The sequence below is a fragment of the Nansenia antarctica genome, assembly GCF_963989245.1.
Source record: "Nansenia antarctica genome assembly, chromosome: 1".
NCBI classification, from domain to species: Eukaryota; Metazoa; Chordata; class Actinopteri; order Argentiniformes; family Microstomatidae; genus Nansenia; species Nansenia antarctica.
This window is the reverse complement of record NC_137674.1, coordinates 93,287,427-93,307,049: the sequence shown is the minus strand read 5'-3', so window position 1 is coordinate 93,307,049 and position 19,623 is coordinate 93,287,427. Positions and strand designations below refer to the sequence as shown.

Sequence of the window (19,623 nt, the reverse complement as noted above, 5' to 3'; positions counted from 1 at the left end):
TTGCCCATCTGTGTTCCACTTGAAACTTCTGCATTTAAAAGTACTAAATATGGATATAGGAAGCACAAATTATACACAACGTATCTCTGGAAAGAAATATGTAATCCTCTCAATGAATTTGTGTTTTTAAGGGTTTGTAATTCTTCTAATATCCTAATTACCCTGGTCAAAGACTGATGGACTGCATGCATCTATTAACATCCAATGAAAAACAGCCATATCTCGATATGTAATCGATATGATTGGTGGATTCCTGCCACTAAGGGCGGGAACACGTTATTGACATCAGTGTAGTCTAAGAGCCATCATGACTTCCACATGCCATTTATTTGACCAAGTAGGCGGCATAATTGTGTGTTTTAGTTGTTTGATGTTTGATTTAGATAAACTACCTACATATGTATTTAAATCTTTATGGACAAAATTGAGACACGCAATATTGTTATAACTTGAAAGGTCAGTACAGAAAAAAGTCGTGGTTGATGGCTTGGCGGAGTACATTGAAGGTACCGTGGGCTATGGCATTCATTCCTCCCCACTGCCTACTCCAGGCCTTTGTCACGTTCAAGCCTATTTTATTTTCTGCCTGAAGTGCCTAGAGTGCCATCTGGTGGTGGTGATATGCTACCTCGAAAAACGTAGAATGTATTGGTAACGGAAACGCACAAGAGAGTAATAATAATAGTATTCAGTTCCACACTTGAACAGAGACTTAGTTTACTTAGACTAATTACTATTGGTAAACAGTGGAAATAATGAATATATCTGGTAGAAACCTGCCTGGATAATGTGGGATACATCAGTTTAATGAAAATGCATGGTTGTTTATGTTACTATTCTTCATGATATGATGTGGACGCAACCTCAGCAAATATGTTCAAGTCAAGACTAAACATCTTTCTGATATTGCCTTTAATGAGTAAATGATTAAATGGTGATTATGTAATGATTAATTAAAGCACTTTGAACTGCACATTTTTCAGGAAAGGTGCTATAGAAATAAAGGTTATTATTATTATTATTATTATTATTATTATTATTATTATTATTATTATTATTATTATTATTATTATTATATAAAGGCGGAACGTTAATATCAACATTCGGAGGTAGATTTACGAAGTAGCACGGTTACCATGGAGACACATGTTTACATCCGGACGCTGTGGAGGAGAAATACAGGTTTGTGTAATAGTGCTCTAAACACTTCTATTAAGAACTGATTTATCATATGCAAAGTTGTGAAATTAAAACAACAATACTGTTACATTTCATGATGGAAATTCGTGTTTTAATTGCTTAAACAGCCAACGCAAACGTCGTTAGCCATTCTCATTCTATCCCTCTGACTTCACGTTCAGTTGTACTCAGATAATAACCTTTATTTTTTATTTATATACGTCTATTATATAGATATAAGTCTTTGGTTGTCCTCACCTTCATGTCCTCATTTCATGCACTCACTTTACTTCAAAATGTACTTCACTACACAGTAAAATGGACTCAGAATACGTGAAGAAAGCCCTGGGGGAATGTCTGGTGGAGGGACTAGCCGAGGTGATCGAGCAGCGGCCCATAGATCCTATCGAATTTCTTGCGCATTGGATTTACAAGTATAAAGAAAACTTGGACTATAAGCAGAACGTAAGTAATATGTTGTCCCATCTATTGCCAGTAGACGGCAGCATATACTAATATTGCCAGTCCCCAATCTTCAAATAATAATACTAATAATAATAACTTTTTATTTATATAGCACTTTTCCTGCAAACGTTGCAGCTCAAAGTGCTTTAATAATAAATAATTATTTAAAATATAATTTTAAAAGATGTAAAATGATTGAAGACTATCCAAATAAAGGGTTTTCCACATTTGATTATGTAATTTATGATAATTTCAGAAAATGGTGTATCAGAGGCGACTGGAGCAGGAGCAGGAGAGAGCCAGAGAGTTGGGTCTGACCCAACAGCAGACGAAGACGGAGGAGGACAACATCAGGGAGTCCCTGGTAGGGCCAAGAGTATGTCTCTCTGTCTCTCTCTCTCTCTCTCTCTGTCTCTCTCACCTCCCTCTCTCTCCCCTCCCTCTCTCCCCCCCCCCCCTCTCTCTCTCTCTCTCTCCCCTCCCTCTCTCCCTCCTCTCCCTCTCTCTCGCTCCCTATCCCCTCCAGCTCTCTCTCTCTCTCTCCCCCTCCCTCTCTTTCTCTCTCCTCCCCCTATCTCTCTCAGTGTGTATGTGTGTGTGTGTGTGTGTGTGTGTGTGTGCCTATGAGAGTTTAATAGCGTCGATCTGCTCCAGATTCCAGAGGAACCAGTTGCAGCATCTCGACCACCGCCCAGCTCAGACAGGCCCAAGAAACATCACAACCCTCCAAAGCTGGCTGCAGTGGAGGAAGATGGGGTACAGTTATTATCTGGGTTCTTCATGTTGTCTAATTCACACGATACAGTAGCTTACTATTACATACATGATAGTGGGTGAATATTCAGATGAGGGCGGAGACCGAGAGGTGTTGTTTCCTTATGATAATTAATTAATGCTCGAGGTAGACAATTAAGATACAAGTTTATTTACGACGCCGGGTGTTATCTGCCGCAAGCACAGACAGAACGCACACAGAATGACATCTTACAGTGCCTCCTTATATTCTAGATTTCCTGCTGACACAGGAATCAGCTTAAAGTTAGATGTGGCTTTCGCCTCTCTTCCATACCATAACGGTTTAGTTGTCCCGGTCAACAGTTACCTGACTCTAGTCAGCTGACTGGCCGTTCCTAAATATACTGACATTATTTCCCATACATGTCTCCATCCTGTGTTCATGCTGTTCTGCTCTGCAGCTGACCACTGCAAGGCTCGTATGTCCTTAGAGTTAAACTGGTCTCCACTACCCGTGGTTTCTAAATCTGGCCCAGTTCCAATTACACAGAAACGCATGTTGCCTCAGAGTGGTCAGTTTCTGTCCTGAGAGTGACCATACTTGTATGTTTAAGGTTAAACAATGAGTATTGCAATATTCGATAGGCACACAACATTTGCATATAGTTACACAAAACGCATCATATCAATACATGTGTTGAATTAATTGATGAATTGAATGAATTGATGTTGGACCATGAGAACCCAGAACAAAATACTAACCAACACATAAGACATTTCTCTGGAAGACTAAAACCCAAACCCACCACGACCAGATGTTCACAATGGCTAGGAATCACTTGTAGAAGCCTTCAGCTTGAAGAGAGAGAGAGAGAGAGAGAATCAGAATCAGAAGACTTTATTGCCATGACATGTAAACATGTTAGGAATTTGGTTTGGGAGAGTGGAGCACGGTTTACAGCAGGACAGGTGCAAGACAGGACAAGACAGTGCAAACCAACAAGAGAGAGAGAGAGAGAGAGAGAGAGAGAGAGAGAGAGAGAGAGAGAGAGAGAGAGAGAGAGAGAGAGAGAGAGAGAGAGAGATGAGATCCTCCAGGGGTTTAACCAAATCAAAATCAAAACACCATCAGCAGATCTCAACAGAAGAGCCTGCAGTGTCTGCAGGTCAGAGCACCAGGGTTACCTCAGATGAGGATGAGGAGAGAGAGCCTATGAAACCAGAAGTACCCATCCCCTCCTCCTCCTCCTCCTCCTCCTCCTCCTCCTCCTCCTCCCCAGAGGATAGCCAGACAGCGGAAGAAACCCCTAACAAAACTCCTCGTCAGGATATCACAGACAAGAAGGAGGAGGTGACATCTCTGATTTCCAGACTATTCCTCAATACTCCTACACTCCTATGTGGCTTTGGTGGTGGTGCCTTGTTCTATCTCAGCTGCTATATCTAGCCTCTCTCGCACCTGCGATGTGTCAAAGGACAGGCATTCTGGCATGCTAGACGGTTTCTGTGGTCGTTGGTGGGGATTTCCAGCTCTGTTCCTTTCCTCCCTCCTCTGCATATTATTAGGCATGGCTCATCCTCTCTCCCGTCTGATTTCGGGTTTCTGTTAGTGTCAGATGTTTTGTTTTGTTTTGTTTATTAGGATCCCTATTAGCTAATGCCATGACATAAGCTAATCTTCCTGGGGTCCCAACACAAAAATCATATTTGTATATCAACAATCAACATTATATACATACAGACAATTGTAAACATGTTATACATACGTACATCATAATAGCAAAAGAAAGGAATCAAATAAAAAATAAATAAAAAAACAACGAAAATAAATGAGATACAACAGATCAGGAAACGAGATAAATCATCTACTGTTCATTCAGAGTTAATTGTATTAAGTGCTCCTTTATTGTTTTCTTGAAAGTGCCTCTAGAATTAGAGTTCCATCCTGTCATGGCTCTGTAGATTTGAGAAGATTTGTCCTAGGTCTAGGTGGTAAGAGATATCCTGAACTGGCCTGTCTGGTCAGATAGTTGTTTTCATTTCTGATATACACTACTTTGTCAGAAAAGTACTGTGGTTTCATTTCTGACATTCCTGAAGAAGATCAGAAGACTGGATTGTAATCTATTTTCTACAGGAAGCCATGCCAGATTTCTATCAATTTCCAAAACATTTGTGTGCATTGAACAGTGGAGAGCCAATCTAGTAGCTTTGTTTTGAGCGTCATTTCAATGTCATTGTTGCGCAAAAAGCAACGTCGACACAGAACAGAATGGTTCACAGCAGCGGTACGCGCTGTACTGTATATCTGCCAGGTCAAAGCCAGTGATGATGTCATCACAGCTCCTCCCTCTGAGGTCATCATCAGTGCCGGTGACGAAGGGCCTTCGGGGGAAACACCTGACGGAGAGTCGTCCGGTAGCCTAGTGGCGGAGGAAAAAGAGCCAATCGGCGAACAAGATGAGGATGAGGTGATGGCACTACCACTACCATCTTTAGTCCATGGAGTTGCACTTTTATCTTTAAGCTGACCGTATTTTAATTGCAGAGAGGACAGCATCTAGAACTTGATATCCACGTATTTAAAAAAAAATGAAATTGCCTTTAAGAGCGCAGGCTAGAGCAGAGGACACCTGAGACACCTACTGATAAAGATGTGGAGGAACGGCTTCAGTGGTTCACCCATGTGTGATATGAGGAGAGGAAAAGATGTCTAGAAAAGATAGGTGTATATTTACCTCAGAGAAGGACAGAGAGAAGAAGAGTGACAAAAGTGACAAACCAGGAGAGAGAGAGTGAGGAAAGATAAGACGTCAGTGTGTGATATGAGGAGAGGAAAAACGATGTCTAGGAAAGACAGGACCAGGTCTGAAGGTGACAGGTGTGTGTGTGTGTGGACCAGCTCTGAAGGTGACAGGTGTCTAGGAAAGACAGGACCAGCTCTGAAGGTGACAGGTGTCTAGGAAAGACAGGACCAGCTCTGAAGGTGACAGGTGTGTGTGTGTGTGTGTGTGTGTGTGTGTGTGTGTGTGTGGACCAGCTCTGAAGGTGACAGGTGTCTAGGAAAGACAGGACCAGCTCTGAAGGTGGCAGGTGTGTGTGGACCAAGTCTGAAGGTGGCAGGTGTGTGTGTGTGAAGGCACTGTATGTTCAGCCAGGAGTGAGGGACCAGAGTAGCCAAGTAGAGACCAGCGTGAGGAGAAGCCAGTCAGGGCCTGGAAAGCAGCTGAAGTAGAACTGGGAGGACAGGCTCATTGTAATGCATGGAATGCAATGAGGAATGTTTGTTGTGTCTCACATACTGACCACCAGGTGACTGATAAACCTGAAACCAGTGAACCAGGTGATTCCACACCTGAAGTCCAGTCAGCCTCGAGACCAGAGCCTCGGGACGCTCTCAAACCAGATGAGACCGGTTCTGAGGGAGGACAGACTGAGGAGCCACAAGAGAAAGAGATGTCTGGTTCTCCAGACCAGCAGGACCAAGACAAGGTGATGATGATGTGGGAGGAAAAAGTAGCCTACTTCAAAAACACAATTTCCTTTTTTTTTTTTTAAACATGATGCTGAACCTATTTCCATTCATGAGCTTTCTTCACATTCAGATTGAGGATACCACAGTGTGTTTGAAAAAGAGCGAGGCCAGACAAAAGGACAGATATAGAAATGAAAGGATTGTGCAAGGATAAAAAGCCATGGACAAAGGCAAGTTGGAGACATGTTTTATGTTATGGGAAGAACTGAATTAGTAGAAAATAAAGGAAAGAAAGGACAAGGAAAAGGAAGTCATAGAATTAAAATAAATATATTTAAAAAAGTTAAATGTTAAACTTTAACCATGCAATACATACAGTACATTGAAATACAGAAAGGACATTTTCAGCCGGATAAATATGCCAAAGATATAAGACAGGATTGACAGGATTGCAGTCACTCAACCAGAACAACAGGAAATACCAACAGAGGAGGGAGGATAAGACTGAGAGTGGGAAGATGTCACCAGTCATTTTCTCCCATCACAACATTTCACCAGGTGACAGATACAACTGAAACCAGTGATTCCACACCAGTCCCGTCCTCCCCAGGACCAGAGAAGGACTCTCCCCAACCAGAGGACACTGAGACTCACTCTGAGGAGAGTCCAACTGAGGGACCACAAGACAAACACACACCTGGTTCCCCAGACCAGCGAGACCAAGACGAGGTGATGTGACTCAATGTGATGGTGACATACTCAGGAAAGATTTCAGTCACCAATTGATTGATTGATTGATTGATTGATTGATTGAGGTTCAGAATGTATTTTAGAGGCCAGGCTGAGTATTTTCTTCTACTTCTACTCTAACCTAAAAGACAGAACAACTGACAGAGAATATTTACCTCAGAGAAAGGACAGAGTGAAGAAGAGTGACAAAAGTGACAAACCAGGAGAGAGAGAGTGAGGAAAGATAAGACATCATCAGTGTGTGATATGAGGAGAGGAAAAAAGATGACAGTGAAAAGACATGACCAGGTGTGTGTGGACCAGGTCTGAAGGTGACAGGTGTGTGTGGAGATACTGTATGTTCAGCCAGGAAGTAGAGACCAGAGTGAGGAAAAGCCAGCCAGGGCCTGGAAAGCAACTGAAGTAGAAATGGGAGGACAGGCTCATTGTAATGCATGGAACGGAATGAGGAACGCTATCCGTTTGATAACATTCCTCATTCTGTTCCATGCATTGCATTGCGCCCTCCGTCCTCCGATGTCTCCCTCCACCTGCAGCCTCCCCTGCTGTACAGGTTATAAGTAACTGACACGTCAGAGGAGGGACCCCCCCTCAGAGGAGGGACCCCCCCTCAGAGGAGGGACCCCCCACAAACAGAGAGGCAGGGAGGGATTCCCAACAGTACTCAACCAGCGTCACCTCTGACCTCTGACCATGTCACAGGAGACAGATGAACTGGAACCCGTCGAGATGACTGATCACACCGCGACCTCGGAGACTGACGATGTCGACACAGAGGTGACGCACTCTGATGATGTCAACGCAGAGGTGACGCACTCTGATGATGTCAACGCAGAGGTGACGCACTCTGATAATGTCAACGCAGAGGTGACGCACTCTGAGGAGGCTGACGGTGTCGACACAGAGCTGACGCACTCTGATGATGTCATCACAGAGGTGACGGGGTCTGATGATGTCAACACAGAGGTGACGGGGTCTGGGGGGGGTCCGGAGACGGCGCAGGGGACTCCTCCTGAACACAGGACCCCTGATAACCAAGACAAGGAGAAGGTGATGGTTTACGAGTGTCACCGTCAGAGCAGAACTGTGAACCCTTAGAAATGTATATTTTTGTCAAATGGGCCCATTTATGATGCTAAATGTCTAGATTACAGAGGGATTCAGTCATAGCACTGTATCTGTTAGACTGATGGTTTCATTTCCACCTATAATAAGTGTTATTCTGTTTTTCAGGAGGAGGAGGAGGAGGAAAATGCAGAATAATGATTCATATTTCTCCACATGGGCATGGATATTTGTCGGAAATGCAATGATGCAATGATCTTAATTTATTACCTAATCTGCAGGACTGACATTTCTCTAAGCGCATGATAGATCTTCCCATGTGTAATTGATATGTTACAATATATCTGGATTTCTTCAGTATGATCATAAATAAAGAAATAAACATGTTTTGGACATTTCCTGGCATTCTAACAGCTGCGTGAATTGTATTTGTACTCTCTGATTAGTCCAATTGATGACTTCACACCCCAATTTCTGTGCATAAATATTGGCCACCCAACTGTCTCAGTGCAAGTAATCTTCCCATGGAGAACAACACTGAACTATGTTAGGTAATAAAGGGGGGGGGGGGGTTACGGCCTCCCTCCCTCCCTCTCTGCTGTCCTGTTGTGTTTGTTGTGTTGCAGGATGGCAGTGGGGAGAGGAGGCCTGATTGGTAGAAGCAGCACACCTGTGGCCACGCCTATTTAGGCTGTGCTGGTGACACCAGTCTCTGGCTGTGTTCGGAATGGTATACTAGCATACTGCATACTAGCATACTCAATGAGTATATACTGCATACTGCCTACTAAATTCATAAAAAGTATGTGAAAACCAGCAGACCATTACACAGTACGCATACTGCCTCCCAGAATGCATTTCGCCGGGAGCTGCGAATTTAAACCTCCATTTTAAACCTCCATTAGCTAAAATATGTAATTTTGGCTTTACAAGTGTTAACATGTCCTTTTATGAAGTTTTAATATGTTTTCAGGCGAGAAAGTAACATATATTCCCAAAATGTGTCCAGTTTACCAAAATAACCCGTTTATATATCTGATCTGACGATTTTTTGCGTCTTCTGTTCGCTAGCTGCGTTCGTAAATTCGCCCTGGAAATATGATCAGCACTCATGGAATGCCTCTTGTCCAATCAAATTACCTGGTCCCTTTATGACGTTGCATCCAGTGTGCGCTCCGGCGCTCTCAGAGCGATTTTACGAAAGCACCCTACGTTGCTTACCTTCACTCACTCGACAGAAATATCGTAACATAATTACAACACGTTGTAAAATGATTTGGGGGGCCAACATCTTTAGCAGGGCTCTCAAGTCTCACGCATTGGGCGTGAGACACACACAATTCAACCCGTTCACACGCCACACCTTGTATTTCTCACGCAGAGAAATTACCAGGGGCGCCCACCAAATTGCGCCGCTATTTGTTAAAATAGAACAGGTAGAGAATCAAGTGAGTTTCCTCTGGTTCCCCTAGAGTTCGCACCAGCTAATCAAATAAAAAAATATAGCTACCGAACAGCCAATCAGAAAATAATAGCATTGCTGTATCCGGGTAACATTTTGATATTCCCGCTACAACAAACAACGTTCTGATTCCAAAGACACGGGCTGACTGGAGCTATTGATTCAGATGCTCGCTACACAGAAGAGGACAGATTATTTGAATTGATCATTCACATCTCGAAGTGGCTACAGACTGGTCGACGTGGGAGAAGACCATATATCCTTTGACGCTGAGACTGTGTGTGATTATATATTTATTTATTTTTACAAATTGATGTCATTTATCAGATCAGACCCCCCCCCCCCCCGCCGCCAAAATCTCACTCTGAACTCTGTTCAAAACTTGAGAGCCCTGCTTGATTTATTAAAAATCACAAATGCTAAACTATGTACATATCAAATGAACAAAACGGATCAATTAAACCTTGGTTGCATATCTTTGAACCAAAACAAAAGTTGCATATATATATATATCAAATAATTTGCAACAGTGTACATGAATGAATCATGAATTCATTGTAAATAATAACTAACTAACAAAAAAGTACAAGTATGTTGCAATATACAGGAAGATCTGGCCATTTTTAGATTCTCCTTCTGTGTGTGTGTCTCTTTCACTTCCCCATCTCCACCATGCACCTGCTTCTCAGCCTCATAAAAGGCAGACTGTTGGAACTCCGCCCTGGTCATCTCTTTTACCATACCATGTTCCTGGTACAGAGAAAACACTTTAGCAGGGCAGTAGATGTATTTTCCTGCCATTCCAGCATATTTATGAGGACTGTTGGGACCCTGCTTCAACGGCTGGTGGCAGAACCTGCTCAGACGGCCAGAGGGCTGCTGCTCTGATTGTTCTTTTCTCTGGTTCCCTTGTTGTCTTCTGCAACACTGCCACCCTCTGCTTCTAAAGCGTCAGCTCCCGTTTGAAGAATTCAGTGGCAGCAAAATCCTGAAATCAGCTAATCTGAAGAGGGGCGGCCAAGGGAGGCCAAACTCAACCACAAACTGCGGATCGAGGAGCACTTCCAGAGCAACTCTGACCCCCGTCGTATGTGGCAAGGCATCCAGGCCATCACCAAAATACAACCCTCCCCACCAGCACTGCCTCCCTACCCGACGAGATCAACCACTTCTATGCTCGCTTCGACCAGAACAACAACGAACCCTCCATCAAAGCCGAGCCCCCCCATGACGACCAGCCCTTCGCGTTCTCCATCACCAATGTCTACTGAGACGTGATTTTATGGAACTTTTTAATAGACTTGACCTATTGTAAAGTGCTTTGAGTTGCATTTCATGTACGAAAGGCGCTATATTAATAAAGCTTTACTTACTTACTTACTTACTGCTGCACTGTGCAAAGTGAATGTACGCAAAGCTGCTGGCCCTGGGCCAGTCGTTATTGATTCTTTCCTGCCATGTTTACAGACTGTGTTCGAATCCAACCTCAGGACATCACTCTCAAAAAGTATTTTCTAGAGGTGGGACGTGATTAAAAAAAATATTAATATGTCAATTAATTAGAGGCTTTGTAATTAATTAATCGAAATTAATCACAGTTTAATTGCATATCAATATTTGACACGAGAAGCAACAGTTTTCAATTCAAATGGATTTGGTATACGAGTGAATCAATGAATAGACATACGTTTACGGCAGCAAAATCCTGTTTATTTTAGCTACACAGACCAACAGATCACCACTACAGAGAGGGGTAGTGGTGGTCTAGTGGATAGTGAGTTGAACTTGTGATCGGAAGGTTGGGAGTTCAAATCCCGCCTGAAGCCACACCACTACTAGTGTGCCCTTGGGCACTTAGCCCTCAGTTACTCCAGGGGGAATGTCCCTGTAATTCGTGATTGTAAGTCGCTTTGGATAAAAGCGTCTGCTAAATGGCAAAATTATTCATTATTAATTAGATCACACAATGTACCTAACCTCAACCTGTGCCTTGGACCCCATTCCCTCCTCCCTAGTCAAGGCCTGTCTCCCCACTTTCTTTTATTTATTTTTTATTACTAGTTGATCTTTTCAGTTGGTAAAGTGTCTTTGAGTCTAATGTAATGTATTATTAATGTTGAAGAACCTGAACCTAAGAATGTTACTGTGTAATTCTGATGTATTCACCAAACAACTCCTGCCTGTCTGACCCATCCCCCTCTTTGACAGACAGTTTTGTGGGCATTGTGAGGAGCACCCATGATTAATCACAGATTACTGAAGGGGTTAAAACCCATCATCTTTAGTTTACTAGACCAACACCTTACCACTTGGCCACCATAGCTCTTCAGTTATCACCACTCCTCCTAGCAGAGTTTGTCAGAACTTGGAGTATCCTACCATGTAATGGGGTGTGATTTGTAGTTGAGTATTCTCAATGGTAAACTAATTTAACAGAGTTTTATAATGCCATGGATGGGGTTTGATCCCATAACCATCGGATTACAAGACCGACACCTTACCACTTGGCCACCATGGCATATCAACATTTGGCACCTCCATCAAGTGTGTAGATTGTGATAAATATTATTGTATGCAAAAACAGTAAAAAGCAAACCCTTTTGGTAGAGGAACTAAAGCCTTCAAAAGTTGAGATCCCTCTACCCGGGGTATAACAAAGCACAACCATGTGTTTTCATATCTTTGATACAACTATTTTATGAAATGGATGGTTGTATAAAAATACTTTACTGCAAAAGTGGTTTATTTGGATGATATTTGGATCCTCCCCAAAACCGAAAATAGTGAAAATGTGGGATTCTACTAAACTGTTGATTTGGCCACTCCTAATGTTCCTGCTATCTCTCTGATGGGTTTTTGGGTTGTTTTTGCAGCCTAAGGATGGCCTGTCTCACTTGCATTGAGATATCCTTAGACCGTATGTTGTGCGTAACTGCGCCTCACAGGCTCCATCATTCCTTTGGTCAACCTCCAGACCTTCCCCACAGGACCACAGTATGTGCTGTCAGCAGTACTGTAGATGAGAGGCAGGCATGTCGGAGGTGGAAGTTAGTACATACCGCAACCCGTCTAGAGTGGCACACTGTTTACCTTTCTCATTAGTTTTTTGGCCATACAGAATGTACTGTCTGGCTACAGGCAATGAATCTCCATCCTCAGATTTCTGCCTTCACCAGCCTCCCTTGCAACCCATGTCATATTCTGTTCTGATAAACTTCTCTCTCTTTCTCATTCTAATTGCCTCTTTTGGATAATACCAACAGATGATCCAGCCCATGGAGTGGTAGGAAAAGTTCTGTATAATATTAGCAATATCTTATTACAAAACGTTATAGCACAGTGGCAGCATGCATTAACGCCATTGGTCTGGATCCCAAAGTGTTGAGTCTTGGTCTGGATCTCAAGGGGTCTGGTCTTGACTCCATCATGGTCAGAATACAGGACACGTTTTTGGTGTACTGTTTCACTTTCTAGTCGGACGAAGATTGTGGTTGCTTTGAATCTAGCCCAATCTGTGACTAATGTCATATATACTAATTTATATATTCGGATATTTGTGTGTAGCCTATAATGTATAGACACGCAACATCAAAATATATAATCCTAGCCACAGATGGGGTTTATAAATAAATAAATAAATAACATTAAAAGAAAAAAACACATGGAGGGCGTGGAGTTTACCCCCAACACCGAAATCCAAACCTGTATACATACCTACCCACCCCCAAAACGAGTGTTAGATGGGCGTGTGTATCGAAGAGGCCACCGTACTCTAGCTGCGAATCGAAATCTATTAGCTGATATTGTGGGGGCAACAAAGATTAACGAATCACGCTTTTATTCGTATTCGTAGGATTCTGTCTCGGACCATTGAATATTCGTTGTCACCGATCTCTGCAGATGTTGCTGATATTAAGATGCTTCGATGCATCATACAGTAGGCTATGCTTTATAATTGTGCTGTCGTGGATGGGTTTGTGATGCTGAAAATCAAAGCACGGGTTTATGGATTCGTCAAAGCAAACAACGAGGCCCTATGGAAACTGCGACAAATTCGGATATGATACAGTATACGATATAGCCTACAATATGCGGGCACAAATGGTCGTTTAAAGTAAAGGACATGGGTGCACAAAACGTTGTGTTTTGTTTATATTATTCTTATAGAAGAACAATTAATGTGTTTTTCTATCTATTCAATGCATCGAAGCTTTAGATAATAATAATATTGCACTGTTACCAAATCCATCCACGATGAAGATATGTTGGCGCTTTTAATGAAACGTCAACATCTGGATGATCTGCTTAACGTAACGAGGATGTTCATATGCTAGAAAACACATTGACTGGTTATCTAGATTATTGCTCATCGCGTTTGGGTGTAGGTTTTTTTTTCAGGCATTCTCCTCGATTGACTTAATCTGGGCATTGCGTTTTAATCTTTATAAAAAGAGGCCAAGGGTACATTTGGGGTTGGCGCTCCTCAGGGATCATACTAGTTCTGTGTCGTGTGACTGCCAACATGCCCACTTCACACTCCGCCAGCGCGGTGGAATACTGGGTCGATGGCTCTCGTCGAGATGTCTCCGTGGGGGAGTTCTATTCCATGGGCCCTGAATTAGGAAGGTACAGTAAATTATTATTTCACAATTGAATCGCTCTCCCTCTGCATGCATTGAATGTTACCATGCAATTACAAAGATCTGTAAAGATAATCCCCATCATCTCAATCATGGGAATTGTGTTTGGACATGTGACCTGTAGCTACATTGGGTAAATAGTTAATGTTTTGAATCAATTGGGATGCAGTTTGTTTCTGCAATTCTGAAATGCAAATGTCTATTTGATAAATGTCTATAAGAATACACGACATCAGTGTAAAAAACCTCAGTGTTTATAAAGTATGTTGTGCATTCTATATACATCTATTAAGTATTCATATGCCGGACCAGTTTGGTACAAAAAGCACCAAATGTAAAATCTAAATATACAGACACATAATCTTATTTCTATATAACAGTTACCCACCATGTTTGCAATGGAAATGGGACATCACGGTAAATGGGGTCAATGAATGGCTTAGAAAACATTAAAAAGTGAGTGGATTAGTGCAAGTATGTTGAGGAAACAGGTGTTCAGGTCAGTTTTCTAATGTTTTACATGGAATATCACCCATGACCTCTTAAGTAAGCTCTTATATCAGATCTAGCTTGACAGTAAATATTTCAGTACTATCTATGTGAGTCAGTGAAGTGCTGAAGTTTGGAGGGTTGACAGATGGAGTGACCATTAGTGCCCTGTGGTGTTTTGATCTGATGAGGTCCTTTGCTGCTGGATATCCCACCATTCGAGGACCATGGTCCCAACTGACTAACTATATTAACTATAACTAGACAGGGACAATTCCTGTGGAAATTGTGAAGTGTGCTTGCCCCTCACAGCCAGTAGGGGGCAGGTCAGTGGCCTCTGGGCCACCCCCCTGCACCTGTCCTGGGCCACTCCCCTGCACCCCCCGGCGAAGACCGCGTTTCTCTAGCACACCCAGCTAACTAGCGCTAGCTACTAACTAACTGCCTAATCCCTCCTCACAAGCACTATTTAGTTCCTGCCAAGCTACTAGCGCTAGCAATATTACCCCAATGTCTCTCTCCCTCCCTCTGTCTTTCTCCCTCTCCCTCTCTCTCTCTTTCCCTCTCTCTCTCTCCCTCTTTCCCTCTCTTTCTCTTCCTCTCTCACTTTCTCTCTCTCTCCCTTTCAACCTTTCAGTTAAGTGGCAGTTGGTGGTTGTCATGACAACTCACTCTAAACTATGGTCAAACTGAGTTCGCTAGGTGTCAAACAAACAGCCCTAAATTAAAAACTATACATTTTGAGGCTCATATGTTCCGATTTTTAGTGACAGTGAGAATCGCTGAACGTATAGATGTAAAATGTGTCAATATAGACATACAATTGTAGTCTGGAGAGCAGTTTACAAAATGTGTTTAGAAAAAGTGAAGTTCTTGCATTCCTATGGGATTTTTTCTCCACAAAAAGTGGAATTGTGGGTAAACCGTATTCCGTAACCTTCCACCGGACAACAGCAACACGGGTGGGAACGAGCCGCGCTATGACACCTCTCATGTCAACCTAGTGCCAAAACTGTGGGACAAGTAGCCGGTGCGTAATACACACACTACAATAACAATAGTGTTGCTTGCTACCGCAAGCACGCCAACTATATTCCTATTGGGTAGGAGATGACTGAGATGACAATCGATACATTTGACTAAGCGAGTGAATCATCAATTGGTCCCCATCATTGTATGCATACAAGCCTCATTGCTCTCCTCAACACTTCATTTAACAATTTCTTCACACCACACCACATTGTATGCCACTCCAACTGTCCTCTCCTTGCCCTATAATTGCTTTTGGTGGGCAGTGGGCACCCCTCCCCTTTTGTCACCTAATTCTGTGTTTAACTAAAAGAGATTACACTGCCAGGGTTGAAATATGTATTTCAAAGTCCCTTTCAAACGTGATTCTACTCAAACTTTCAACAAAACAATCTAACAACGTGGTTCTTTTTCTAGATTAACAGGAAGGATTGAACATAAACAGTGCAATGAAACTGACTTTTGCCACTTAATCCTGTTCTGTGTCATCCCATTTCAGCAAAATCTTCTACATTGCCTGTATGTACACTACCGTTCAAAAGTTTGGGGTCACTTAGAAATGTCCTTATTTTTGAAAGACAAGCACTGTTTTTTCAATGAAGATAACATTAATCAGAAATACACTCTAGTCTATACTATACATTGTTAATGTGGAAAATGACTATTGTAGCTGCAAACATCTGTTTTTTAATGGAATATCTACATAGGTGTATAGAGGCCCATTTCCAGCAACCGTCACTCCAGTGTTCTAATGGTACATTGTGTTTGCTAATCGTGTTAAAAAGCTAATGGATGATTAGAAAACCCTTGAAAACCCTTGTGCAATTATGTTAGCACAGCTGGAAATGGTTTTGCTGGTTAGAGAAGCTATACAAATGGCCTTCCTTTGAGCTAGTTGAGTATCTGGAGCATCACATTTGTGGGTTCGATTATACTCTCAAAATGGCCAGAAAAAGAGAACTTTCATATGAAACTCGACAGTTTATTCTTGTTCTTAGAAATGAAGGCTATTCCATGTGAGAAATTGCCAAGAAACTGAACATTTCCTACAACGGTACGTGTGTACTACTCCCTTCAAAGAACAGCACAAACAGGCTCTAACCAGAGTAGAAAGAGAAGTGGGAGGCCCCGGTGCACAACTGAGCAAGAAGAAATGTACATTAGAGTCTCTAGTTTGAGAAATAGACGCCTCACAGGTCCTGAACTGGCAGCTTCATTAAATGGTACCCACAAAACGCCAGTGTCAACGTCTACAATGAAGAGGCGACTCTGGGATGCTGGCCTTCTAGGCAGAGTGGCAAAGAAAAAGCCATATCTGAGACTGGCCAATACAAGGAAAAGAAATATGGGCAAAAGAACACAGACATTGGACAGAGGAAGATTGGAAAAAAGTGTTATGGATAGGGATGTCCCGATCCCATTTTTTCACTACCGATACCGATACCTGGGCTTCAGGTATCTGCGATACCGATATCAATCCGATATTTGTATTTATTGTTTTACTCCTGAATAATAACAAATACTTCCCCAGTATATAGTCCACAACAACAGTTGGCTATTAAAGACTGCCAGCCTTTATTCAAGCAACAAAAACAGCACTCTGCAGTACTCAGTGACCAACTGGTTTAAAGTTAAAACAATTTAAACTGCAGCATTCAGCATTATAGAAAAAAAATGAGTTACTGTCAGATTTCTAGTTTTAGTGCCTTCATGTTTTTATTCTATTTATCTTCTCTTACAAATGGCGAATCAATTATAGCACCCTTTTTAAAAGTGTAGCCTAGAGACGCCCGCTGGTGAGACCATAAACCAGTCGCAGAATCGAAGGGGTGTCAACAATATCTGCTTTTCGTTTTTTTCATAACAGGCAACTTGGAAGTTTTAAAGTACCACTCGATATAATATACAACAGTTTAACGATCACTAAGTACTTATAATCTGTGGGTTGGATTCACTGTTGCCAGAGGCTACCGGTAAGTGATACCTGGCTTGTAAACATAGTGTAGCAACCCTGTTCATTAATGTTCATTAATGCTTGAGTTCATGTTCGCACTGTTACTGTGTTGTGTGCCAATGCACCACTGTGATTGGTGGAGGTCAGCGGTTCCCTACCTTTTAGGACTCACGGCCCACTTTCCAGATCTCTCCAGTATTCGCGGCCCACTCAGCAGCGCGCAAAGCGCGTGCGATTTGTTTCCGTGTGCACGCGCATGAAACGCGCACGAGCGCTCAAAACAACGACGTAATATGACCAAAAACTAGAGGGAGCGTGGCAAAAAATATATAAATAAATAGCGCTTAAACCATTAAAGCCGAGCGGCAATGTTTTATATAGCAGGTGATCAAATACCAAGATCGTAAATGTTGTATGTGTTCAATATTTACGACCAAACATCCTTATACGTGTGTGTGGGCAACTCCCGACTAGGGTTGCCAGATGGGCTCGGGTTTTTTGGGTGGAATTAGCGGTTTTAGACTGTGGTTAGGGTGGAAAATGTCGATCCCATCTGGCAACCCTGTTCGCGAGTCCGGGATGGAATGTAGCCAATCAAGAAGCGAGCTGACTTCTTCTTTTCGGATGGAAATATCGGCGCACACCACACACAATACGATCAAGGCTGTTCAATCCAAGATTTTTTATCTTTTTAAAATTACAACGTTTTTGTATTTGGCGGCCCACTTGCAGTACTCTCGCAGACCACCAGTGGGCCACCGCTGAGCTAGAATGCCAAAGGTCTGCAATGCTGTAATTTGCTGCAAAGGGAGCATTCTTTGACGAAAGCAAAGTTTGAAGGACAAAATTATTATTTCAAATAAAAATCATTATTTCTAACCTTGTCAGTGTCTTGACTATATTTTCTATTCATTTTGCAACTCATTTGATAAATAAAAGTGTGAGTTTTCATGGAAAACATGAAATTGTCTGGGTGACCCCAAACTTTTGAACGGTAGTGTATGTTGTGGGAAAACGGTTTATGTCAGCATTTCCTGGGACATGCCAGCATAAACCGTCGACTTGGTACATGCTAGCATTTCCCGGGACGAAAACGACAGCTCGTCCGGGCTCATTGGGCCAAAGGAGAAATAATTCACTGGTAGAACGAGCGATTGTCCAATCAGAATCGAGTATTTTAGAGAGAAGTTTATTCCGGCATTTCCCGGGACATGCCAGCATAAACCGTCGACTTGGTATATGCTAGCATGTCCCGGGAAATGCCGACATAAACCGTTTTCCCACATGTACTGTAACATGTAGATACAATGCCCTCCATAAGTATTGGACATAGGAAGCATTTTGTCTTCTTTTAGCTCTATACTCCAACAGTTTGTACTTGTACTTGTACTAATTTTAACTGTTTACCAAAACATCTTCAAGTTACATTTATATAATGAATATGGGCTTAAAGTGCAGACTCTCAGCTTTAGGGTAAGGGTATTCACATCCAAATTGAAGGAAGGGTTTAGGAATTACAGCTTTTTAATATGTTGCTCCCTCTTTTTCAAGGGACCAAAAGTAATTGGACAATTGACTCAAAATCTGTTTCATGGGCCAGTGTGGTCTATTCCTTCATTATTTCTTTATCAATTAAGCAGGTAAAAGGTCTGAGTTGATTCCAAGTGTGACATTTGCATTTGGAAGCTGTTGCTGTATACGCACAACATGCAGTCAACGGAGCTCTCAATGCAAGTGAAACAGGCCATCCTTAGGCTGCAAAAAAATGTAATCCATCAGAGAGATAGCGGAAACATTAATAGTGGCAAAATTAACTGTTTGGTACATTCTGAGAAAAAAAGAATGCACTGGTGAGCTCGGCACCACAAAAAGGTCTGGACGTCCATGGAAGACAAGAGTGGTGAATGATCACAGGATCCTTTACATGGTAAAGAAAACCCCCTTCACAACATCCAGCCAAGTGTACCATAAAGGAAATACTTCACACAAGCAAATACAGAGGGTTCACCACAAGGTGCAAGCCATTCATAAGCCTCAAGAATAGAAAGGCCAGATTAGACTTTGCCAAAAAACATCTAAAAAAGCCTGCCCTGTTCTGGAACAGCATTCTTTGGACAGATGAAACTAAGATCAACCTGTACCAGTAGAAAAAAGTATGGAGAAGGCTTGGAACGGCTCGTGATCTGACGCATACCACATCATCTGTAAAAAAAAAACGTGGAGACAGTGTGATGACATGGACATGCATGGCTTCCAATGGCACTGGGTCACTAGTGTTTACTGATGATGTGACAGAAGACAGAAGCAGACGGATGAATTTTGAAGTGTTTAGGGATATTCTGTCTTCTCAGATTCAGACAAATTCAGCAAAGTTGATTGG

At 42.3% G+C, this 19,623-nt stretch overlaps 2 protein-coding genes across 2 annotated transcripts in view; both read left to right on the top strand.

Annotated features, from left to right (window-relative positions):
* The window catches only part of rpf1 (ribosome production factor 1 homolog), a 288,578-nt gene that overhangs the window by 151,188 nt on the left and 117,767 nt on the right, over positions 1-19,623 (top strand). The gene's annotated exons all lie outside the window — the stretch shown is intronic.
* LOC308169393 (calcium/calmodulin-dependent protein kinase type IV) overlaps positions 13,654-19,623 on the top strand; it is a gene marked incomplete at both ends in the record, with an annotated part of 29,224 nt that continues 23,254 nt past the window's right edge. The window contains one exon of the mRNA XM_080544076.1: positions 13,654-13,757. Coding sequence (XP_080400202.1) covers positions 13,654-13,757 — 104 coding nt within the window. The remainder of the gene's footprint in view (positions 13,758-19,623) is intronic.